Consider the following 26,605-nt stretch of genomic DNA (forward strand, 5'->3'; position numbering starts at 1 on the left):
ATTCTTCAACACAGCCTGTTGGACCCACTTCCTGACCTGCATATTGATAATAATTTGATTTTAACAATTTCAAATTTGATTTATCACTCCATAAGATGTGTTACTCCTGGTTTTCAGTCCAGTTCTCGTGTAATTTGCCACGCCTCAACCTTTTCTCCCCATTTCCCTTTCTTATAAATGGCTTCTTGAGAGCTAAACTTCCACTGAGACCATTTCTGATGAGTGTTCAGGTCTTTGCTGGATTCCCCCCCCTGCTGGCCATCCAGCTATCCACACATCTTACTCAGGGGTGTGGGTGAGCTGGACCCTACCCCAGCTGTCAAAGGGCGACAGATCACCCATCTATCGTAGGGCTAACAGAAAGAAACACCATGCATGTCTTTGGACTGGGAGGAAAGTTTACCTGGCGAAAACCCATACCAGCATGGGGAGAACATGTAAACTTCACACAGAAAGGCCCCAGCCAACCACTTCACTTTATGACGGCTTTGTCAGTTTTCTTAAGGACACACTGCACAACATGCTGAAATACACCAGATTTTTACCTGATAGCCTTTTGAGATTCCCCTTGTTGAAAATACTATTTTATGTCTATCAAACTGTGTTATCTTTGGCATTCTTCTTAGTTTCAGCTAATGAAATAGAAACAAAATTACCACAGGCTGATAGTAATGGAGTGCCAAAAGATACAATGTATGTAAAACATTGTATACAGTGTAATGTAAATGGTAAATGGACTGATTCTTATATAGCGCTTTTCTACTCTCAAGGAGTACTCAAAGCGCTCTATACAACATGCCTCACCCAATTCACCCAATCACACCCATTCTCACAAGCACTTTATCTACACTTAGTGCTTTCTAACGACATTCATACACATTCATACTCCGATGGATGCATCGGAGAGTAAGTTGGGGTTAGTATCTTACCCAAGCTACAGCCACCCATGTACAGATATAGTGTAGACAAACACTGGTTAGGTTCATTTTTGTGTTTCATTGATTCATAGGTCAGATTTAAGTGACTTATAAAACTAAAAACAATCCTCTGAAAATAGTCAAGTTCAAGAACTCGTCTGAAAATAAGTGAAAAAGCAGCCAATGTCTAAATAAAAACTTTGAAAGACCTACTGCTCAAGACTACTTTAAAAATATCAAGACGGTCTGGCTGCTTGGAAGCAAAATACAAAGAAATGAGGGACGGATTAAGACTTTTACACAACATTATATTTTGAGGTGCTTGGGACATGCACAAGACTCAACACGGTCCCCATTTCTTAAATTATGACCACTAAATGATGGTTTCAAGCTATAACTACAGATAAGTTTGGCAAAGGCATGGCATAGTGTGAAGGAATTTAATAAGTGGGCCCCCAAAGAGTCGCGCCATTATCTGACTCAGTGTGAATTCTAGTTGAAATCATCCCCTTGTCAAACTCGTTTCCTGAGTTCTGGTGTTGAATCACGGGAAAAAAATGTTCTTGCGAAATATGATGATGTCACAGTGACCTGTGAACTGTCAAATCTAAAGTTTAAATGCTTAGCATGCTAAGCTAATTAGCATGCTAAGCTAATTATGCTAATTAGCATGCTAAGATAATTATACGAATTAGCATGCTAAGCTAATTAGCATGGCAATAGTTCAGTACCTGCCAAAAACACATTATGTGATCTTTCTTTTTTTTTTTTAGCTCATCCTTGAGTTGACATTGACAAGATCATCATATTCACAAGAAGGGAAGGGCCATGAGGGTCACGGTGACCATGACCTTTAAGCACAATAATGTATCATATTCATGGTGATGGCTGGCTGGATTTGGGGGGGGGGGGGGGGGGGCATTGAGAAAACATAATGCCTTAGGCTACAGCTGTCACCGACATGGAGGCATAAAAATGACTTACGCAGTGGTCCGTTTATATGGGTGGTACAAAAATAAGCCCCCCAACAACAATCAGCGAGCATAAAAACAACAAGCGAGATTTATGTTGCGTGGCTGTTGCATCGATTAGTGACAAGCTGTCCCAATGAGGCGTAAATGCCGCCTCACTGATACATGGCTCACTTAGCATGTCCTTTTGGACAGCAGAAATGTCACCCTCTCCCAGGGTGCTGAGTGCTCCACATTGAACTTGTCACCATCAAATAATCGCTCGCTGTCTATCTGTCTGCCCGAGCCAAACGTGGAAATGACAGACATGCTGCGGAAGGAGAAATATTTGACACTTACGCCGCACCGCAAACAACTCGAAAACTTTCTTGTCCTAATTACAAGACACATGCACCTTGTTTCGTATGCAAATATAAATACTCAAGTGACAGAAAATCTGCATAATTGCCAACAAATCGCTAAAATGGGTACAATGCAGCAGAATGTCGACTTCATCTGCATCAACAGAATAGACACGGGCAAACAAAAAAGCGAAGATAGGGAGCAAATGGAGCACATATGAGAGAAGAGGGAGCCTATAAAGGGATATTCTTCTCTGGTCTGTTAATCAAATGTATTAAGCTGTTCTTCACTGTGCTCCCACAACAAGAGTATTTCACGGACTTGCAAGCTGTGCATATTCAGCAAGAGTGAGGTGCATCACCTTTGGAAAGGCACAATAGTCAACAGAAATTAAGGGGAAAGCACCAAAAATGACCCTCTTCTTTGTATACCTGGGCAATTTACCACAAGATCTTGAGCACTGTGTGTTTTTCTTTTTTTAAATGTCTTTAACCACCTTTAAGTTAGGGCAATTTGACATACATAGAGAGTGCTTTAAGCAGCAGCAGCATTAGAGATGGCACTGTAGCTGCAATGAGGGGTATAATGTAACTACAGGCTCCCTCCAAATGCTCATCCCTGTGCAATCAATCAGAGTTGCCGTGAATTGACAGGAGAAAATGAAGTCGTAGAGCTGTTGTTCTTCAAAAGGTCCTCAGCCAATTCCGTTATTGATTCATCTTCAAGTGACAGAGGACCCCACATCATATTATTGATTGGATAGTAGAATTTTAGGAGGCAGCATATTACCATTTGGCCTAGTATCTCTACCAGCGTCAAACCGAGGAACAAAGAGGTACAGCTACACTCAGAGCTACCTCTGTTCTAACAACAAAGTACCTGTGCTTGTAATATCTAACATGGATCTGCATACGCTGGACTGAAAGACCACCTCAAGGAATACATTAGCTCATATTAAAGAGTGACATAGCACTGAAAGGGTTACTGTAACACACCACGTCTTTGATTTATTGTAGCTGCAACACAAGCACCAACTGAGTAATGGGGACTGGCAATAGCACTTTTATTTACATTCTACATTTTATTACACATAAACTCAGTATGATTAATATAAAATATAAAAACATAAACACCTATAAAAGGTCTTCTCTGCCTTATGGTAATAAAAAACAAATTTTACAAAGAACTAATATACAAGTTACTACAGCTGTGCACACACTGGAGGTGATTTGCAGTGACGTGGAAGCTACAGACCGCAGACAGTGAATGACTTCAATGAGGAGTGACTGAAGGGACTACCAATGAGAGTGAAGAATATTGTTCATTGACATATGAACGTTCAAAATACATGAAAAGCTGAAAGGTGTGTTGGGTTAACTAAATATTGTGGAAAGTACAAATCACAGTGATTCAGTGGTCATTAAAATGTGCTTGGAATTTGCAAACCATCACATAAATCATGACACATTGCTCACCCCTACATAAGCTGCCTTAATTGGTTAAAGGTATCTCTATGGAAGCCAATTTTGACTTATTAATTCGAAATTTCAAGCTAGCGCTGCCAATCTGTAATCTACGGGAATGACGTCATTTCCTTGTTACCCGGAAGCTGAAGCCCTCAGCTACAAACACTACAGCTAAGCTACCGGTATTACATCCAGTCATGAATGCACAAATTGCTGATTATTTTCAGCGTGACTTCACAAATGATGAAATCCTTGTGTTATTAGCTGAGTCAATCACATATCAGCAAATGTACTCTCGAAAGCGCCAATTTCTTGCGATCTGGTTTTGAGTGTGCATTCTCCTGCGCCATATCCTTCCGGGTAATAAGAAATTTCGAGTTATTGATACTTTTTTTTTAGTGATGGAAACAGGCTTTCATAGGTATCAGTATCAGCAATTCTCCTGTATTTCCTTCTGACTGAGTTATAGACTAATAATAAGCAGGAAACTAGTGAATTAACATAGCAAGAGAACAAGGCATTGAACTTAACAAAGTGTTCAAAAGATGAAACAAATTTCCTGCAGAAAAATACAGAAAAACACAAAAGCCAAACTCATTCCCAGTTGTTGCTCGAGCATTGCATCACATCTCCACACATTACCACCATCTGTTGATGAGTGAAAGAGGTTGACATCATTGGTAGTTTGTGTAGATTGGAGCATAGACAGCTCCTCACTGATGTGCGCAGAACCTCTAACAGGGAGCCATGCATACAAAAACAACTGCAAAGCGCCAGCAGAGGTCAAAAGCTCCACGGGGAAATCTTGATTTCTGCAGCGCTGTGGTCAAGACGAACCAGTGTGCTTCTCTATGATTTTACCAGTACAGTAGCAGCCACAGGGTAGGTTATATTAAGCAAATCCTTAAATTCCCAAATGAAACTGTTCTCATCGCAGTGCTGTTCCAGCCCATGTGCATCTTTAACGCTGGTATTGATTGGAATTTGGAGAAAAGACAAAACAGCATGGAACAAACCCTGTACACGGCTCCCATGCTGATATACAGCAGAATGTGGCGTTTTAATTGTTTGCGTCTTCAAAGCTTGCAGCTAAGCCCGTGTTAGTCTTTGGTAAATGAGGCAAGGGCAGTTAATAGACTGTGATCAACACCGGTCTGGCATAATACACTGGGGCTTGCCTTGATAAACAGGGAGAACTGCCAAGTAAACACAAGTACCCACTGTGCAGATTTAGTCCTGTTCAAACAAAACTTCAAATCTCCTCTGGCCACTGGGGGAACGACAAGAGGGAAATACATCTTAAAACTGTGCATCTGTGTGACTTCCACACGAATCCAGGTCCCCTGATTATGCAGCTTGTGCTAGTTTCATCAAAATCCCGAAACTCAAGGTATGGTTTAAAGCAACTTAAAGTGGATTTGTTATGTTCATATCCTGCTTTGCTAAATCAATCTTCCAATGGACCTGAGTGCAGCTCCAACTGTCTCAATAATGACACTTCCGTCTCTCTTCTTTTAAGGCCACCCTCTTTGTTCTAAATGATGCCCCAAGAAAGTCTGAACTGCATGTTGGTGTGGCCTGCTGAGCTCCCAGAGATGACAGAATTAAGTCCATCTCTGCCAATGAGACCGAAGAAGCACATACTGTCCCGCTCCACCACATTACACAAGTGCTCGATTGGATTGGGATCTGGTGACTGTGGAAGCCATTTCAGGACAGTAAATTCATTGTCATGGTCAAGAAACCAGTTTGAAATGCTCTGAGCTTTGACATGATGCCTTTTTTTCCCCCTCCCTCTATTTTTCCAATCTTCTGTTGTCAAATTTTAGTGAGCCTGTGCAATCTTTAGCCTCAGTTTCCTGATCTTAGCTAACAGGAGTGGAACTTGGTGTTGTAGGCCATCTACTTTGAACTTTAACAAGGTTAGAACCAGCGTATCTTGTGCATAACTTGATTGTAATGACTAGTTATTCGAATTTATATTGCCTTCACCTCAGTTTGATGAAGTCTGGCTATTCTTCTCTGCCCTCTGGAATCAACAACATTCCAGCACATTCCAAAGGTGCTCTATTGGAAGATTGGATCTGGTGACTGTGGAGGCCATTTGACGACAACGAACTCAATGTCAGTTCGCAAAACCAGTTTGAGATGACTTGAGCTTTATAACATGGAGCATTGTCCTGCTGGAAGCAGCAATCAGGAGATGGTTTCACTGTGGTCATAGGGGATGGACATGGTCAGAAACAGTGGTAAATTCATATTCAGGGTCCCCAAATGGACAAGAAGCTATCCACCACACTGTTACATCGTTGCACCACCAGCAGCAGCCTGAACTGTTGATGCAAGGCAGATGCTTTCAAATTCAAACCATCTGAATGGTGCAGCAGAAACAGACTCATCACACCAAACAACTCTTATCCAGTCTTCTACTGCTGAATTGTAGCCTTTGTTTCCTGTTTTTAGCTGACAGAGGGCACTTAGTGCTGCTCTAGCCTACATCAAACTTTGGCCTTGGTCTCAACAAGAAGTTATTTGAGTTACTGTGTTGGTGCCACACATGGTGGGTCATGTTCAGAGTTATTTAAATCACCTTTCTGTGGAGATTCTGATTTGAACTTCAGCAGGTTGTTGTGTCTCCATGTCTTTAGAGATTTACATTAACAAGCAGTTTAACAGGTCAGCCTAGTGAGGTGGCTGGTGAGTGTATATGACAGAAAATAAGAAAAAGCGTGAAGGATCTGCTTTAAGGTTGTGGTCCCAAATACTGAGTCTCAGTACATTTCTGGCTGTTGCAAAAGTCTTGCTTAAAATATAAAGTAAATATTGTAGTATGTGGTCAGGTTGTCAATGTTGTGTGTTTCTTGATGGAAAATCTAAGAATCGTTGTTACCTTACGAGATAAAATCTTACAAGGTGCAAACAAAAAGTTACTGGAATTGAAAAGTAAATGCAAGAGTCTTAAAGTGAGGGATCTGAAAACAGCAGTAGACCTCGAAGCAGTCGGTCTAAAGAAGCAGAAAACCTTCTGCATGTAATCTGCCAAGCAACTGCAGATGTAAATGAGCTTCTAAGCTAACTCTGATACAATGCATCAAATGGTAACATTTATGTTATTATACATGAAGTGCAAGAAAAGATTAATTTAAACAGATTTATGGCTAAATTTAAATATAAATTTTTAAGGGTTAAATCCATCAACTTTTAAAACCACACAAACCTCTTTTTAAATATTCAGCTCTATTATTTTGGCTTGTCGGGCATTGACCATTCGATCTGACTGAAATTATGGTTATTTATAATTGCACAGATCTACTTCAGTATTTAGAAATGAAGGAAGCGAGTGTGAGTTTCTGCAGAAATGAATAAATGAAATGATGTGTTACAGTTGCAGCTGATATCCAAATTTCCCAAGAAAAAAAAAAAAAAGGTTTAAAGCGTTTTCATTTTCATCTGTTGAAGATTAATGTTATTGAGAAATGTTACAAAGAATTGCCTCAGAAAAATAGATGGCCAAGTTGCTGAGGACACCATCTGACATTGATTTAGAAAAATTCCAAACAACTGAGACACAACACGGTCCGAGAAATACTGGAACAACAGCTATTCAGCATCAAGCATTTTGATGAGACTTCACAAATGATAAGGCAGCAATTAGATGTTTTTTTTTGTCACTTCAATCTGATACTTTAGCTTCGAGCGCTGCCTGACACGTGTCCAAAATTCCTGCATGTTTGAAAGGGAGAGAGAGCAAGAGAGTGAGTCACACAGTTGTGGTTTAAGAGGTTTGGAAAGAAGCCCTGCAGTCAGAGGGTATTAACAGAAATGAGCAGGAGTGGGAGGGTGTCAGGACACGAGTCCCTGAGGGTAAGTAACGAGAGGGAGTGGGGATGATGGAGGATGAGCGTGAGCGTGTCCTGTTGCCACTACATGAACCTCCATTAACCTCCAAACCCCAAGCCTGCAGAAAATTTGATGCAACCGCGTGGTGCTTCATCTAAATGGTCAAACTGGAGTGGACTGGAGTGGAGTGGAGACACTGAACCCAAAGTTACAGCTCCTCTGCTACTGTTGTAAAAACCAACTAAGGTCAAAAGCCTTCTATAGGTGGAAGCCAATTACCAGTTATTCCTGTGTGAGACACGAAAACAATTATTAGGAATGGGGCGAGAGGACTTTTAAAGATGTGAATTCTCAAGTTAACGACGATCGAAAGGCTTTCTGATAACTTTGCATAAAATATGCAAATGCATTTACTCTGCAAATGCTCGTTCTTTTGTTTTTATAACTAACACCTTTCAAGCTGTAAGAAAATACAAAAAAAGCATCTGTGAAGAGTACAGAGGATAAATTAATGTGAATCATGATGATGTCTGAACATTTAAAACATATTCAGATCTTTAAAGTGCAACTTATGTGGTCCACTTTGGAAAATAATTCCCAAAACGTTACATATTCCCCCCTCCCCTCCCGATAATACTTAACATGCACTCACCAGACACTTTATTAGGCACACCGTGGGATCAGGTTTCATTTTCATGTTCAAGTAACTTATTTCAGATGATTTGAGATTCTCAGAAAATGCGTGCACTGTGCACATAAACAGATAGATATGATCAGCAACAACACTCAGGCAGCCTGTGGCATTTGAACAAAGCTCAGCTGGTACTATGTGGTTAAAGGTTTGCAAGGAAAATATCCCATCTGCTTCAAGGTTCAACCACCTTATCCGACACCAACAACCATGCCACATTCAGAGTCACCTAAGTAACCCTCTTTCTCCTCTCTGACGCTTGTTTTACATTTGGTGATTAAATATTTGCATTAACCCTTTAAGACCTACCATAGAACCAAGTCCGCCAGAGCTTATATTATATTTTTACATGCTGTGGAGCCATTTTTGGGAGCATTTCAAGTTGCTATACATCAATACAACCATTACAGCCCAGATTTTAATAATATGTCTGCATTAAGTGCATAGTAATTACATAAATTGCAAAAAAGTGCAATAAACTACAAAAAAATTGAAAATCGTTTTTGTTTTTTAACATATATTTCTAGTTAGAGAAATTTAAGAGGCTTATCCCTCAAAACTGTAAATACAAAAAAGTTTCCCACCACAGGAAATTTATTTTGAGTGTCTTCATAGTTTTATTTTTGAAATACACCAATTTTTATATACTGCAGGAAAAATGAAAATAAATATTATAATGCAAATTTGCAAAAAAGCAGCATATGCATCAAAATAAACTATTTCCAGCAGTGCAATATGAGTCCTAAGCATCCCAGAAACGACACAGAAAGTCAGAAAGTCAAAGATAACTTTTAAAAACACCAGTATAGGCTCATTGAGGCCCGGATGGTAAAAAAAACTACATTTCTGCGAAAATGACGTCACTTCCGGTTTCGGGCAGGTCATGGCGGACATGCGATAGTTCACGCTGATGGACGTAGGAAGTGTTACAAACAGCTGATCGGATCAGCAAAGCGTGTTTCTGGAATATTATGTTTTTGTTGCTGCAAGTGCTTTTTATGCAGTGTTTGCAAAGCTATATGTGGAAGGAAACTGTGACCGAGGACAAGCTGATGGCATAAGATGCAAGTACAACTCCTCCGGTTTTATATGCAAAAAAATTATTGCGCTAGCTTACATGGTTGCAGTGCTACCGGGATTTAAAAATAGTTACGCAAAACGGAGTGTGCTCGCTCCAACCGGCTTTAAAGGGTTAATGAGCAGCTGAGCAGGTGTACCTAATGAAGTGGCTGGTGAGTGGATATATTGTGTGTATGTCCAGGGAACGCTTAACACAAACACAATAAATGAAAGAAAGAAAAAAATAATTTCTAACCTAAAGATGGAAAATACAAGCAAACAAACAAGATCTTAATAATTTCACAGTGATAAGCTTTGAGCCTGAGTGTAACTGAATAGAACCTGGAAGAAATTAGATCTAGTAATGACTACAGCCTGTCACGAAAGCCTGTAATAAAGCAGACACACAGGATTACGGCCTGTCAAGACCACGGTGGAAATACGTTATGTCATTTGTAATATTTTGTTTCTGCAACATCAGGTCCCTTGTTGGTCTAAATCTGCGTCTTTTGTTCCATTACTTTTAAAATAACCATTTTATTTGTTGTGAAAAGCACGATACAGCAAAACAACAAGATAAAAAAGCAGCTAGAATTTGTTTTATTTGTCTGTTTTTTAACTTTAGCCTGAACACTGCGCGGAAAGGTTTCAGATCAATATTTATTCAAATCAATACCGATCTTCTAACTGTGAGCCGACTGTAAGCACAGCTCCAGTTAGAGGCATCTTTGCCATCAGAGCCAGTAATCACATATCTAAGTGAGTATGTGAAAAAGCAACACGAACCTTGCGATCCTCTTTGAAGAGCTCTGCTGCCGTGGTGAAGTGGGGGACAGCGTTTTTACAGTGTGGACACCCTGGAAAAGAACAAGCAGATGGGCTGTTATCACAACTATATCTATTATCATCATACATTTGCACCGCAAAACCGAGCTTCATGCCCTAAACGGAGGATTATACCGAAACACGACACAGAACACATTAGAGGTGGGAATCACCATACATCCCACGATATGATATTATCACAATACTTAACGCACGATACAATATTATTGCAATTTTTTAAAATATTTTGCGATATTCAGATTCTGTACATAAAGGTAAACTTTATCAATATTCATTTTCTCTAATAACAAAGTCTCACACTCAGTCTTTCTCTCATTTCAGTTTTATTGTTGACAAACTGAACGGTTTGTATTACAGTCTAGTCCGACTTAACTGAAGTCAGAGCATGTTCCAGTCCACAAAAACTTTTTTTGTAACAAAATATCGATTTCTGCTGTCCTTGTATTGATACATTATTAGCAAACAAAATATCACGATACTACACAGTAGGGCTGGGCGATATATCGAGTTTTTTAAAAATATCGATATATTTTTATACGAGATATAAGATGTGACAATATCTTTTATATCGATATAGTCTATGTTACGTTATAATTATAGTTGTCGAGCCACAAGTTTGCCTCTCTTTCGTCCGCTTTTGTCTTCACGCAACGTTACTCTGCCTCGCCTCTCCTTCACTGAACACAACTCCCCCTCCTCCCCCATCGCTTCACCTGCAGGCAGAGACAAGATGGACACGGCAAATCTCCGTTAACGAGTTACTGCGCATCGCCCCGTGCGTGTGGCTGGACGGCGTCAACGTGTTAGCGAGCTAACCGCGCTAACGAGCTAACCACGCTAACGAGCTAACCACGCTAACACCATGCACGGCCTGAAATCCTTTCATTTTCTCAAAAATTGACAGCGCGCCTTATGTATGAATTCTGGTTGTGCTTACTGACCGTGAACCAATTTTATGTGGTACACAGCGCACAGCAATCTCTCAAAAAATGTTTTAATACTTTGGTAAGCTACGGAGCTGCACCGCTTGATGGATTGTCGGAGCATTACGGCTACCGAGTAGCCTCGCGTAGTAATACGTACTGTGCTTCAACGTAATATTACCGTAGCTGTGAAATCTGCCTTTGTTATTATGCTCAGCGTCTGTTAGTTTACATTTTGACTGCACAATTGCGAGCTCTTTGTTATGCACAAAAACAACAGTTTTCTTTTATTTATGGAGCATTATTATTTAATAAATGCTCATAATTTATTTTTGAGTAATTTTTTCATGTACATCTATGCTGTATGTTAATAAAAGTGCCTGTGTGACATCTGGGACACAGCTTTGACTAAGAACTCTCTTTTTGTTCTTACTTTATGGCTTTAAAAAAAAATATCGAGATATATATCTTATATCGCCATCCAGCTAAAAAATATCGAGATATGAATTTTGGGTCATATCGCCCAGTATCGATTTTTTCCCCCACCCCTAGAACAGATGCAAGTAAATACTGCCAGTTACTAACAAGGTCACTTTTATATTATGAGAGACTGTAGATCTATTTATTGGCATCATAAACGCTACCTCCCCGACTCTGTACTCCAACAGCACTCCATATACAGTATGCCAATACCTACAGAGCACATTTATAGACAGCTCTTTTATTTCCTGTAGGTGGAGGCAGGATGATTAACTGTCCACAGAGCTGACCAGGAGGAGGAAGCCTTTCCAACTCTAGCTGCAGTGCATTAATAAAAGAGTGATGACTTTTTGTACTGGGAGACTGTTTGCTGGTCTGACAACTTTTCTTCTCAGTTCCTGCTGAAATGTGACGTTTTCTTAGACCTGCTCATTTGCTTTAATCTTTTGTTGATAATGTCAAGTGTGCAGTCCTTCTTCTGTTAATTAAAAACAACTTTTGGAAATAAGAAAAGGCAAGGATACCCCTTGTGGTGACAAATAAATTGCCCATGAAGAAGAAAGCAGCTTGGCAGTGGGTGACTAGCTAGACACTTTCATGTGCCGAGTTAGGGTTAAAAGCTAATTAAACCCTGAAGCATGATGAACAATATGCTTAGAAGAATTTGTTACTTTTTGAAGGTCTACATAAGACTGTGTGGCAGTTGTCCAATCGACTCTCCAGAGCAAATTCTAATGGTACGTTTGGGACATAAGTTGCGGATACAGTCCCTACACCCGGCTGAATGATCAGGAGATGTTACGGTTAGCTAAACATCTGAGTCTAACTCAATAAATGGATTTTCAGTCACTGAAAAATGATGGAGAACATGCTTGAACATGCTTTCCCCCAAGACCAGGAATCTTTTGCTGCAACAGTTTTCTGGTTTCAGGCTTTTCACTACAAATACTTGCGAATATGGCCGCAGGGGATGTTTCTCCAATTTGGCCACAAAACTAGTGGCCAGAGAAGGATTTTAGGTAACAAGGCCCGATGGTGCTGGACAGGGGATAAGATGCTATTTTAGACAAAAGCAGCAAAGGCCTTTTTCCCCCCATGGATGTCACTTGTGTTCAGGTCACAGACTGTATTTCAAAGATGGACGTAGGCGCCATTAGGAAAGCCCTTCTGTTAAGGCGTTTAACTTACAAAATAAACATTTTTCAAAGTAATGACTTAAATTTGAACTTTAAACTCACCCAGAACTATTTGAACTCACCAAATGAACCCAAGGCTCATTTTTCTACAGACTTCTCGATAACTCAGACTTCTTTTGTACCCATGCTTACGATTAGGGATGGGTATCGTTTAGGTTTTATCCGATACTGGTGCCAAACCGGTACTTTTGAAATGGTGCCGGTGCTTAAACGGTGCTCAAACCAGTGCTTAAAGAATGGAGAACACAAAATTGGTCCAAAAACCTCTCATGTTCAGCTGTTTTTTTGTAAAAAGATAACAATGTTAGCCTTTTCTGCAGCTATGGGGCATATATGGTATCACTCTTGGCTGGAAGCAGCTTAATCAATGGAAAAAACACTAACTTTGTCCAAAAACCTCTCATGTTTAACTGTTTTCCACTTTTTCTTTGGTCATTTTAGCCTTTTTGGCCAGGGTGAAGGGAGTATCTGCCATCAAACAAGAAGACAGCCGCATGTAGCTATGATGATGTTTGCTAGTTCACCTTACATGCATTAATGTAATAACGTGGTTAGCCTACTCAACGTAAATTACACACGAACAACATTAAGCTACTCACGCAGAGAAGAACGGCTGCTGCTGCATCATCATCCGTCACCACCACACCCGCAGTAGATGTGCTCGGTGTGAGGTCTCGCAGCAAGCTATCAAATACGGCGCATTTTTCTGCTTTTAAAAAAAACGCTATGCGTCGCCAGGTGTTTCATCAGATTTGAGGTGTTACCTCCTTTGACAGTATCACAGTATCAGCTTAAAGCACTTGTTGCAGGCTGCTGAGTTTGCATCTTTAGCTGTGAAGTACAGCCAGACTTTGACCGCTTCGCCTTGGGCATTTTTAATCTGTAGCTCTGCTCTAAAAGAACGTACGTACCTGGACCCGCCTACTATCCTCGGAAACTAAAATGATTGGCTAGAATCTAAAGTGTATCACAGCTCAGGGAAAAAAAAACACCGAAATGTGCGCTGCTTTTCGGTCTGGTTACTACCGTTTATGTCAGAACCGGTGCCATCATGGCACCGGATACCGGTACCCATCCCTACTTACGATTAGAAAAAATATACAGTACAATAATGTGCAAAAGTCTTGAGCTATCATTTTGTTTTTGTCTTTTGCTTTCAATGAACCAGACTCGCCGGCTGCTTTTTTCAGTTCAGTCAATTTCCACTTTCACAATGGCTTCACTTTTCAGAGCTAGACGCCAAGTCCATCCTTTATATACAGTTTGATTATTGTCATAATGCAGAAGGAAATCTATTTGGCAAACTGACATCACAAGTGGGAAGAGGAAAATAAAATATCACTATAAGCTGCACTATTAAGATATCTTCCACAGGCTGCAAGTGGACATATCTGACTACGTATGTCCACAGGCATCATAGACACACACACACGCGCACGCACACATAACTCTCCCTCCAATTCGATTATATGTCAACTGTGCAAGTACACATTTGCCAACCCTTTCAGAGCAGTCTCCCTAAGAGAGCATTCAGCACCGCTCACAACCCATTTCCTGCTGAATTACCCTTTTAGCTGCAACATTAAATGGCCTTTAAACCTGTAAATGTCCTGTCGCAATTTTGAAACTGGTGTATCAAAAATACAATCGTTGTCCGCGTCTTTCCCTCACAGAAGGAAACAGGAGGCTGATCAGGCAGCTCCCTGGTGCCTTAAATTAGCAGTTAAACTGAAGAAATGAACGGGGTTTTGCTCTGCATGGCAAATACAGGAATTTTTCAGCCTTTATATTTTACGCACTGTACCTTGACCCTTGACTGTACCTGCACATTTTTACTCATCTTTCTCATAATTACCATCGCAGACAGAGTGAATCTGAGTGAAATCGAGGGTTGATGAATGCAAAGTAACCGCCCTGTGGATGCGCTGTAACAGCCTGGATTTGAATATCTCCCCTTAGTTCGATGAATCGTGGAAAGTACGGAAGAAAAAAAAGAACATTAAACGCACCAAAGTGTTATGTCTCATACTGGCCAATCAACAGAATACAGCGGGCCAACAAATGGGTATTCAGTGAATCAGAAAATGCTTTAATTTAACACAGAACGCATGCGAAAGGAGACAAAGATGATGTTCCAGCATTTAATTTTAGTTTAGGGTTCAATTATGCAGATTCGAGGCTAAAGGATAATAGCCCAAGCCTCTGCTAAAATTATACTGATTGTTCTGTCTGAAGCGTTTCCAGCCTTGATGTTTTAGAAAGCAGCTGCATCTCATCAAACGCTCCATTAGCACAAGCTCCTTCACTAATAAGACACCGGCGAGCAAGGTGCAGATGGGCCGGACGAGTCGGGAGGGCGGCAGGTTGACGCGGCCTGATGTGCATCTGGAGCATCTCTTTGTAGAGGGACGCACCAAAGGGCCCAGAAGAGGAAGCAGCCTGACTGCTGTGCCCTGTCGCATGCTTTGAAGCCCTCATCACAAACAAAGGGCAGAAAAAGGGCCAAAAAAACTCCCTAACAGGGACAGAGGTGCATGCGTGAGTCTGTGTGTGCATTGATAATTAGCCTCCTAATCTGTATTCCTCCTGCGTTTTGCATGAGGACACATGAAGCGTGTCAAAAACAGAGATTTCTGCCTTTTCTTTCATGGAGTCCAGTCACTAATCGGTTGTTTGTCTGTTTCTCAGGGCTGAAAATATAAAAAGGTGGAAAAGTGATTTGTTCATATTTTCTTTTAGTAATGTGACTCAGTCTCCCTGTGGCTTAGGTGTGGCTTTTTTATATACTGCCCAATGACGAGGTTTGGCAAGAAGCTCAGAGTTATTCAGAGTTTGATATTTTCATCACAACAGCCCGAGCAGATGAAATACAAGAGTTACAGATGAGGCTTTCAGGAGCCATTCCAGATGTTTGCGTAAGAGCTTGCTTCTGATTTTGTTCGCAGATGCTGAAGAGTTGATTTTAATATCAAAGACACTTACAGGGAGCGTAGAACATGACCAGAGCGTGCTTTTTCTTCTTCAGAGCCTCTCGGAAATCCTCCGACCCAAGATGGCTGACGCTGGAGGGTTTCTCCTCCCAAGACTGCTCCGGTGGAGGAGGCGCCTGTGGACTGCGGGGGATGAAATAAAGTGAAAATATTACGTGCACTCCAGGGAAGGGGAAATTGCCTCACATTTACTGTAGTAAAGGTAACATAAATACAGTTTCTACCAAGATTTTTTGTCTTTATTTTGTGGGCGAAGGAATAAATGAGTAAAAGCTTACAATGTAACTACCGGTGATATAATGGAACTCACACTGAGTCACACTTTATGTCAGCCCGATATAAAATTACGTCTGCTGACCTGTGATTGCAGACTATGACTTTATGGAGCCTGCAGATGCCACAGCTGGACTGATGTCATTGCAAGTCCATTACTTTTTGACCCTTTCCAAAGATTATTCTCTCACAGTGGGAGGAAGTCTTGAAAAGCCGGTGCTACGGCCAATCAGCGCTTCACTTAACTGCTCGACTTTTGAAGCGATCAAGCTGTCGGTTAAGCGTCGGACTCACTTGTGCATGAACTCGATGATCTTGTCTTTGTTTCGCAGCTGCGGCAGCGTGTACTTCTCTTCACCTTTCTCGAAGTACTTAACCGTTGGGAAACCAGAGATCTTGAAGCGATCCGACACAGCCTTATGCACCGTGGCGTCCACTGCTGCCAAAACACCCGGACTCTGCAGACGTTACAAAAGCAGACTGGTAAAATAAGATCTATAGACTAATCTCTTCAATTAGAGCATAAACGGTCACTCAGTCTAGCCTATCTGATGACACCAGCTAAATTGGGATAAAGATTACGCCATCTGTGTATAAAAAAGCACTGCATTAGAAACATTAGCAGAACAACAAGAGGGGAAAATAATGATACGCTGGGTCTAAAGAGCTCAGGGTGACAGTGGCTCCCGTCCATTCGAATTAGATAATGTGCAGGCTTTTCCCATTGACCTCCAGTGTTGGGCAGAAAGCCACAAGGACAAGGTCCAAGCGCCGGGCCGGGGGGACGTTCACGGGTGAGATAATTGCTACAGTCACCAGGCTACAGTTTTATAGGCCCTGCCCCTGGCTGGGGAGTGTTAGATTACCACTGAGGACAGAATGAGGGGAGAGGTGAGTAACACGGCCCACTAATCAGAAACGCATCAAAAGCTGTTGGTCAGGCTGACCAGCCTGTCAAGCTGCGATGGCCAAAAGCCTTAAAGCCAAAAAAGAGGGATTATTATGATCTGCTAATGACGCTCAGTAGAGTCTGAGATATGAAGCACATTGGCCTGTAGATATGCATGCTGTAAACAAACAAAGAAAGGTCGAGAGACTTACATCTGCACCCTTGTTGAGTATTTCAGCAGCTTCGTCGTACTCTGGCTTCATTTTCTTGCAGTGGCCACACCCTAAAGAATTCAAAAATGCACGTTAGAGGCTGACTGATGGAAGGATTAGACAGCAAATGGAGAAAAAGAAAAATCAACAAGATAACAACATCTGCTAGTGTTTCAGTTCAACCTAACCCTGAATACGTTTCAAATAATCCCTCAGAAGCAGCTATTTAGTAGGGGTGGGGGAAAAAATCGATACTGTGTAGCATGGTGATATTTTGTTTGCTAATAATGTATCGATACAGGGACAGCAGGAATCGATATTTTGTTACAAAAAACGTTTTTGTGCTCTGACTTCAGAGCATGTTGATCCTTTTTCTGAGCAAGAATCCTGACATTCCTTCACTGTCCAAATGTGTTTAACTTGTTTTATGGCAGCAATAAACATGACAGTTTACTTATTTTATTTAAGACATGTTTTATTTTAATTAAGTTTAAAACTTTTTTATTTAATGTAAAATTATATTTTGTTTTAATTTACTTTCAAATTCTTCAGTTGCTGAAGGGGCTGCATAGTTTTCATAAACTGCATAGTTCAGAATAGCTATAATTGTACCAGATGGTTGATTCAGTTAAGTTGGACTAGACTGTAATACAAACCGTTCAGTTTGTCAACAATAAAACTGAAATGAGAGAAAGACTGAGTGTGAGACTTTGATATTAGAGAAAATGAATATTGATAAAGTTTACCTTTATGTACAGAATCTGAATATCGCAAAATATTTTAAAAAATTGCAATAATATCATATCGTGGGATGTATGGTGATTCCCACCTCTACTATTTAGATATAAGAATATCTGTATTTTACAGGAACATGTGCTCATTATAATAAAGATAAGGCACAGAGAACAACATTAACCTCCTAGGACCTGGCGTCCACATATGTGGACATCACATTTTGGGTTGTCTAGACCAAAAAAATCAATTTTGCTCTCCAAGGGCCTGATATCCACCTACGAGGACATTATGTTTTATCCAAATTTAAAACGAATATCCTCATATGTGGCTCTCATTTTTCTTAGAAACAAAAATCAGGTAAAAAAAAAAATCAAAAAAAAAATCTGGTGATTCTTTGTTTTTACATTCATCAGGTCCCAATCAGCCCAAATATCAAAGAGAAATTAAAAATGCATGCTGTGGAAGAGTTCAGGTCTTAGGAGGTTAAAGGACAATCTAAGTGTGCCATTTAAACATAACTCAAATCAGAACGAAAGGATTTGAAACTAATTTTAAAAATATTAATTAGTTAACATTGTTTTTACTTGACTGGCTACTGAAAAAATGGCAACCTTGAGAGGCTGAGTACTTCAGAGGTAAAGACGCCTACATCACCAAAATAAATAAATAAAAGATTGAAGGAATTTGGAAAGATTAATAAGTATCGACTGAGACCTTTGGGCCCTCAGGCAGCGCACAATCAAACTGATATGGGCTCAGGAACATCTCTGGAAGCAAAGAGTACTACATATCAGCATCTGTGTCGCTCCATTTAAAGACACAAACCGTCAGAGTAGCTCACCATCCATAATAGCACTGTATCTGAGATGCAGTCCAGAAAAAGTGCCGTTCAATAAAATAAAAAAAGAAAACAAAAGATATCCTGTAGGGACGATGGCTTAACATATTGTTTTCAAAACTAAAACAGCTGGTCTCCACACAGACCAAGCTTTCTCATTCTTATAGTGTTGCTAAAACAGCAGGTGATGCAACACAGTGGTAAACATACCCCTTTACCTTTATGCCAATCATTATTGATGAGTCTATGGCCAGCTAACAAAACCCAGCTCCTTCAACCAACTAAAACAGTCACATGAATGAGACAAGAACAAGAAATCATCTCTTAAATCTAATCAAAGCATACGCTTACATTTCTCAAGAACCACCTTCAACACTAGAAGATTGGCTCTGAGCGCGTAATGCTCTGCAGAGATTGCAGAGCATTACGCGCTCCGAGCTGTCTGGGCGAATCAAGCAGCCAACCCGTGTAATTCTCTGGTGTCTTGCTGCTTCACCCTGGTTTGCCAGAGGGTGCACGGCTAGCATGCTGAGGGTGAAACTGTAAGCGAGGCAGCAAGAGTATATCGTGTTTGCACGGAGAGTTAAGTCATATTTGATTGGTTACTACATGCTCCACTCTCAGGGATCTGTGCACAAGGTACAGTTTGAGTGTGTTTGTCTCCGAGTAAGAAAATTGTGGTTACATCCACACTGATGGGTTTTTATTGGGTCTTTTAAAAATGAAAACAAATTAAGTCAAGACGGATATTTTAGCGGCGTCATAAATAATCTGTCTCCACTAAAACAACTTTCTCTTTTTCAAGATTTTGCTCCATGTTGACATGACAGCATCACGCAGCTGCTGCAGATTCGTCAGCTGCACGTCCATGATGCAAATCTCCAGTTGCATCACACGCCAAAGGCGCTCGTTTAGATAGAGATCTGGTGACTGCGGAGGCTCGCCGTTATGTTCGAGCAACACGTTTGAAATGGGGTTTGTCACATGGTGCGTTGTCATGGTGGAAGCAGGAAAGGGATGGACATGGTCAGCAAAGGTAGGGATGGGTATTGATAAGATTTTCACGATTCCATTTTCGATTCTGTTTAACGATTCGATTCTTTATCGGTTCTTATTTTTAAAAAAGGAGAACACTAAGGTTGATTAGCTTAGAACTTTGTTTTATATCTTCTCTTTGAACAAGATAGAAATTTAGGAGTAACATGGCCTTACAAACCCAACAGTGAGATCTTAAGAGATCCACAGCCTACGGCTCTTCAATGGGGCGTCACAGGGTCCCCAGGAAAAAAAAATTGTAAATGTAAAATAATAAAATAAATATTCTTCTGTTGCAATTACACAAGAATATCCAGTAATGTCCCTGCCTACAATTAAACACATTCACTTATCTAAAATCGGGGGCATCTGCTGTGGCAAATGGGTTCAAGCCTTTTACCACAAACTTAGTCACTGCTCGGTGACATTGGTCTATCCTTCAGTTCAGTTCAGTTCATTTTTATTTCAAACATTTCAACCATGAGCCTTCACAATCATTACAAAATATCATTCCATTATTTGTTTGGAAAGGAGTAGGCAGAAGTATTTACTTATTTGTCCCTACCCCCTCAAGTTTTACCTCTCATTCATTTAATTTTTTTTTTTAGTCTTAAATTAAACAAACAACATATGAAACAAAAGTAAAACAAAACAAAACAAAACATACATAAATCAAAAACAAGAAATTAGCAAGCCCCACCACAGTATAGTTTCTTTCATATGAAAAATACAGAAGGTGTATATTTGCAGATACACAAGTTATGGAAAAACTAACTAACCAAAACAAAAAAAAAAAAACCCAAAAAAGAATCACAACACCATTACCAGCAACATTACCGTCCTGGGTTAACCCAGTTTTCTTCATTGTTATACTTATTTAAAATCAGGTTTTTATATTTTACTTTAAACTGTTTTATGTTTTTACTGTCTTTTATTTCTTCTGTTAGACTGTTCCATAATTTAACTCCTGCAATTGAGATAGACATCGTTCTTAAAGTTGTTCTAGCACTTTGTATTTTTAAATTCCATTTCCCTCTTAAGTTATACCCACCTTCTCTTTCTATGAACAATTTACAGATTTCTTTTGGAAGCAATTTATTTCTTACTTTATACATTATTTGCGCTATTTTAAGCTTCACCAAGTCTTGGAATTTAATAGCTTGCATTTTGACAAAGAGTGCATTTGTATGGTCCCTGCACCCCACATTATTTATTAATCTAATGGCCCTTTTCTGTATTACAGTTATTGTTTGTGTGTTACTTTTATATGTGTTTCCCCAGACCTCTACACAGTAGCTCATATATGGCAGTAGTAAAGCACAGTATAAAATGTGCAGTGCTTTCTGATCCAGCATATGCTTTGCTTTCCCCAGGACGGCAATGCCCCGTGCCAGTTTCCCCCGAACTAAGTAATATGTGGCTTCCAACAGAGCTTGTGGTCAATGATCACCCCAAGAAATTTTATTTCATTTCATGAAATGAGGCGCTACCGGTAGACTGCAGTGAGAGCTGCCAGCATCTGAGCCAGACTCTGTCTCTCATCATGGTCACCTAAATGCACAGTAATGGCAGGTTTTGTAATAAGGCAGATCGCGCTAACATAATCTGCACTGTTAGTTGATTATTTACCTGCCGCATTAACGGGAGAGGACGTGCAAACGTTACCGCTGCTGCTGGGTTGAGATTCACGAGTCCGGAGCGGAATTAAAAACACGACATTCATTTAAGGTCATCGCGTGTTTGTGAGCAAATGCTTTTGCATATTCGTAGTGTTTCCTCCCTTAAATGAAATATCTACTTTGCAAGTATTGCAAGTTGCCCTGTTGTCATCCGTTCTCGTAAAGTATAACCAAACTTTTGAGCGTTTGAGACGCTCTTGGGGGGTGAGCGACGCTCCGCAATGTGGTGATGTCATTCTGGACTGGAATCGATAAGGGAATCGTTTTCAAAAATGGAAAACAATTTCAAGGAATTGAAACAGTGGGAACCGGTTCTCAACAAGAACCGGGTTTCGATACCCAACCCTAAGCAAAGGTACTCAGTCTGTGGTGTGACAAGAACGCTCAGTTGGTACTACGAGAATAAAGTTTGCCAAGAAAATAAACCTCACACTGGAACAAGCAGCCTAAACTATTGTTAAGGCAGAATGGATCCATGCATTCATGTCGTTTGGTGATGTTGCAGCAGAAACCAGGACTCATCAAACCAGGCAATTGTTTGTTTCTGTTTTGGTGAGCCTGTGTGAACCACAACTACAGTTTCCTGTTGACAGGAGTCTTCTGCTGCTGTAGCCCATCTGCTTCAAGCTGGCACCAACAGCCTCATTTACAATCACTTAACCTTTTGAGCCCCAACGCCCTCAGATACAGGGGCAAAAGGCAGGAGATCGGTTAGGCGTTTGGGCTTAAGAGGTTGAATCACCCTTTTCTTCTTTTCCGATGCTCAGTTTAAACTTCAGCCACTTCTTTTCGGCATGTCTAAACACACAGATGCTGCCATGTAATTGGCTGACAGGCAGTTGAGCAGGTGCACCAAATAAAATGGCTGTATATGAGAGGAAGAACACAAATGCGTCGTTTCTGCTCAGAATTTGGAACAAGTGTTGCATAAGGGCTATAAAGGTACATCTTTCCCAGGACTGACGATTAGATGGGAGAAAATATGGCAAAATCTATTTCAAAAGGAAGCCGTGGGGATGGGGAAAAAAAAAAAAAGATTACCCACATGAGAAAAACAGAACCACAAAGCTATGTGAGCTTAGTTATAATGTTTTGGCAATATGTTGTGGCTGATGAGACCAAATCTGGCAACGAGTGTGAGGGAATACCTTCCAAAAACGTCCTGGACTAAAACACTGTAGCATGGCTGTTAAATGCAATAAAAGTTACAAGTTTTAAAACAAAAACATCATTAGAGCCAATCCGTGATCAGGCTTCTGGGCACTTTTTTAGTAGATCATCAACCCCTCGTTATAAATCACAACAAATCTCAGTTTTACCAAAAACCCTTTTTTTCATCGAGAAGCAGAATTTGCAGCGTCTAACTTGCTGTAAATAAACCGTGTTTGATGTAAGCGGTACGTTTAATGTTGCATGAGCAGTGAGTGACAAGCAAACATTTTATTTGTAGATTTAAAAACAACTTTTAAATATATATAACGCAGTAATTGTATCGCCCAGTGTGCAAGACGCTTTGTCTTAAGATCTTATGAATATGCCGTTTGATCAGGGATGAGCGCTTGTGTGAATGTGCTCACAGTGCTGTTGTGCACAGATGCATGAAACAAACTTGGTGCTTTTCCAAACCTGTTAAATTGCCCTTGTCATAACAGTTCAGGAATTTCTTTCTTCAATATACAATGCAGCACTGGCGCAAGCTATAAATCAAGTGTGATATGCCTTGTGGGATAGAAAAGCTGCTTCTCTTTCAACCGAGTGACTGTAGTGTGTGATCGTGCAGATTGTTTTGAGGCTTACCAGAGAACCAGAGTGACTACAAGGACTTTGTCTGACCCTTCAAAGCGATGAGTAAGAGACAAAAGCGAACGTCCGTCCTGTGCTCTGCGTCATCCCTGCTCGGCATTCGGGAAAAGTGGTGCATAAGGGCCACGGTCGGTGTGTGTGTAGGGGAGGGCGGGAGCTTACAGGAAAACAGAAATATTGCTGATTCAGAGTGTATGTGGGGGGGAAGAGATCAGAGTCAAAAAAATGAACACCCTGGCTCCACATCACTGCAGCTATTATTAAAAAAAACAAACAAACTGAAATGCACCGAAAAAGAGAGAAAGGTGAAAAGGTGTTTGCGTCACAGGAAACGTTACATGTGTTAGGACAACTCGTGTTGTAAGGTCAACTCGTCTGTGCCCGCTGCAGGGCTAAGCTGGACCTGCGGCTGCTTCTGAACCACCCGTTAAGCCAAAGCCCAGTCGTCTGGGACCAAACATTATCGCGTCATTTACAGCTATATCAGCTGGAACAACAATCTGAACAAACAACAATGAGCAATGTTTGTTTTTGGTTCGGGGACGTAATCAGGCCGGCTCTGGGAAACAGAGGGTTCGTTCGGAGGTTTCGCTCCCCTGCTGTGCACCGTACAGAGGACGGTGAGAAAGGTGGAGAAGAATGAAAGCTGATGGTGGCGTTTGGGAGGCCATTAATCTCACTCTGACAGCAGGGCCATTAAGAAACTGCACCGAAGCTCCAATGCTGTGTGTGCGATTGTGTAATTGTGTGTAATAAATGTTTTGTCACGGTGTGAAATATGCATTTGATGTGTCACAGGTATGTGCGCGTGTGCGAGCTGGAAATGTTTGATGCCACTTGTTTCAGCCGACTGCCCTTGATTGGAGTGTGTGTGGGTGACTGGCTGCTGTCCACAGGGTGAGTCAAGTGCAGCACAAGCATCTGTGAAGCTTTGACACCACATCTGGAGAGGGAGGATTAGTCTGCTTTTAGCGCTGTTGTGCACACTCAGGGTTAAAAAAGAAAGAAAAAGCATTTTCTTACTTAAACAACTCCACAAACTAAAGACAATAAAAATAATTCCTGAATCTATGTTGGGTAATCCATGGTGTCTGACGCTTTAGTAAATATCAATAAAAGCAAAAATATGAGCGTTTATTGCAGCTTTAAGCCTGAATAGGCAATTCAATATAAATGCAAAAACCCAGGTAAGACTGCGCTCTTCAGCTTTCCTCCTCAGCAAAAGACAGAAACCGGAAGTTTCAACTGTTCTTCTCTGACAATCAAATAAAACCTGCTTGAAAAGTCATTAATTCAAGTCAAACATGTATAATCAATGAAGTCCCAGGACTCTGCCCATTAAAATAACAATAATAACAATAAAACAAATAAAAAAATGTCATTGTCTCTTGTTTCTCTGGACCACTTCAAGCCCAGCTACCATGAAGTCTGACCAGCTTCTAAGCTTTGACCACTTGCATGTCTGCAGATGATTCAGTTCTGTTGGCTTCAACAGGTGGTGGAGTCGAGTTCACTCTGGTGCATTAGCGCCTCTAATTCTGAGGCAATGATCACGAGCTTTGGGTAGTGACCACAAGACTAAAATCGTGGATACAAGTAGTGGAAACTGTTTTTTCTGAAGGGCACTTGGCTTTCTTCTTGGAGATGGGATGAATAGTTCAGTCATCTCCAGTGTTGGTCAAGTTACTTGAAAAAAGTAATCAGTAACTAATTACTGATTACTTCCCCCCAAAAAGTAATCCTGTTACTTTACTGATTACTTATTTTCAAAAGCAATTAATTACTTAGTTACTTATTAAAAACACGATTTACAACCTGAATAGGTGATAAAGTGATAGATCTTTCAGCCCAATTCTACTTTTTCTGCATAATCCATCATACAAAATGTAATCAAATGGAAAAGTCTCTTTTTTTTTAACTTGTTTTATTAGTTTTAATCTTTTAACTTCAAGCAAAAATTTAATTATATGCAACATTCTCTGACTTGAAGAAATTAGTTTAATATTTAAACTTATTTTCTGCACATTCCAGCACATAAAATAAAATATTTTTTTGTGTTTACACTCAGTCTTTCAAATAGATGCAAGTAAAACACAGCAGAAAATAAATAAAGTCAAAGACTAGCGGTCCTGTTGCTCTATTTTCACCTGTAAAGCAGGAGTGGGGTAGGCGGAGGTTTACCCTGGTGCAGGTGTGCTGCAGCGGTCAGTGGAAGAATCCACGAGTTTCTCTGTGAGTTTCCCATTACGTCGTAGCTACTCGGTGCTTGTTTGGAAGTTTAGGGGTTTTTTTCGCTGTAAAAAGAAGTTTTCTTCCCACGCACAACGGACACTAATGTTTTTGTCACTTTTTATGGAATCAAACTCAAAGTAAGGTCAGTACTTCCACGCTTTAAACGCTGCACGCTCATACTCTCTCTGCACTCGATATATGATCCATTGTTGATCTGCACACAGCTGTTCTCACGAACGTCGCACTCGCTTACGTCACTGTCATGAGACATTCTCGCAAAAAAAACACTGTTTTAGTAACGCAGTAACGCAGCGTTCCTACGGGAAAGTAACGGTAATCTAATTACCGTTTTTGCGATAGTAATCCCTTACTTTACTCGTTACTTTAAAAAAGTAATCAGATACAAGTAACGCGTTACTGCCCATCTCTGGTCATCTCGAGGGACTAAGAATGGACTCGCTACTCCTCCACATCGAAAGGAGCCAGCTGAAACTAGGATGGCTTTTGGGCATCTCCTGGGCGAGATGTTCCAAGCCAGCAAAGACCTGCGATGACCCAAGAAACACTGGAAAGATGAAATCTCTCTGCTGGCAGAGGGAGATGTGGGCTTCTCTGCTTAGGCAACTACCTCCATGACCCAGTCCCAGACAAATGGGAGAAAGCCGATGGATAAAGGAGAAATCAACTTTTATTTATATATATTGAAATATATATATTTATATGAGGGCTTTGTCTCTGGCTACAAGCTAAAGACACAACAATAGAGCCTGCAGGGTCCATATGCACCTTGTTTTTTCCTAATTTTGTTAATTATGCTCTGTGAATTCATCCCCCAGGATGACGCTGTCAACGCCATATTTTCCTGTAACCTCAAGGGTTTAGGGAAAGGGAACGTGAACTGTGGTGCATGCCAAAATACAGCACACCCAAAACACTTTTTCACTTATCACCCGTTTTGCTCTCCAAATCTACCTTCCATTGTTTTGAAACACTGGAGTTATCCAGTATTGGCGCATGTGTAGGTAGACAGAAAGGAAGGATCTAAACAGAACAGCCACACAGGAAGTCTCAGGACTGCAGCACTGCTTCCATTTTAATGTTTGGAGTCCTGGAATAATTACTTATGACCTGTATTATCATACCTCATACACAGCTTGTGTTGACACGTATGCTTTGCATTAACTAGGG

General features: G+C 40.6%; 1 protein-coding gene across 1 annotated transcript in view; it reads right to left on the reverse strand.

Annotated features, from left to right (window-relative positions):
- The window catches only part of pdia5 (protein disulfide isomerase family A, member 5), a 90,592-nt gene that overhangs the window by 4,506 nt on the left and 59,481 nt on the right, over positions 1-26,605 (reverse strand). Inside the window, exons 12-15 of the mRNA XM_087829914.1 lie at positions 17,096-17,166; positions 16,289-16,452; positions 15,714-15,844; positions 10,073-10,143 (exon numbers count right to left, since the gene is read on the reverse strand). Coding sequence (XP_087686040.1) covers positions 10,073-10,143; positions 15,714-15,844; positions 16,289-16,452; positions 17,096-17,166 — 437 coding nt within the window. The remainder of the gene's footprint in view (positions 1-10,072; positions 10,144-15,713; positions 15,845-16,288; positions 16,453-17,095; positions 17,167-26,605) is intronic.

Source organism: Neolamprologus brichardi, chromosome 16, assembly GCF_056152115.1.
Source record: "Neolamprologus brichardi isolate AB-2024 chromosome 16, ASM5615211v1, whole genome shotgun sequence".
Lineage (NCBI taxonomy): Eukaryota > Metazoa > Chordata > Actinopteri > Cichliformes > Cichlidae > Neolamprologus > Neolamprologus brichardi.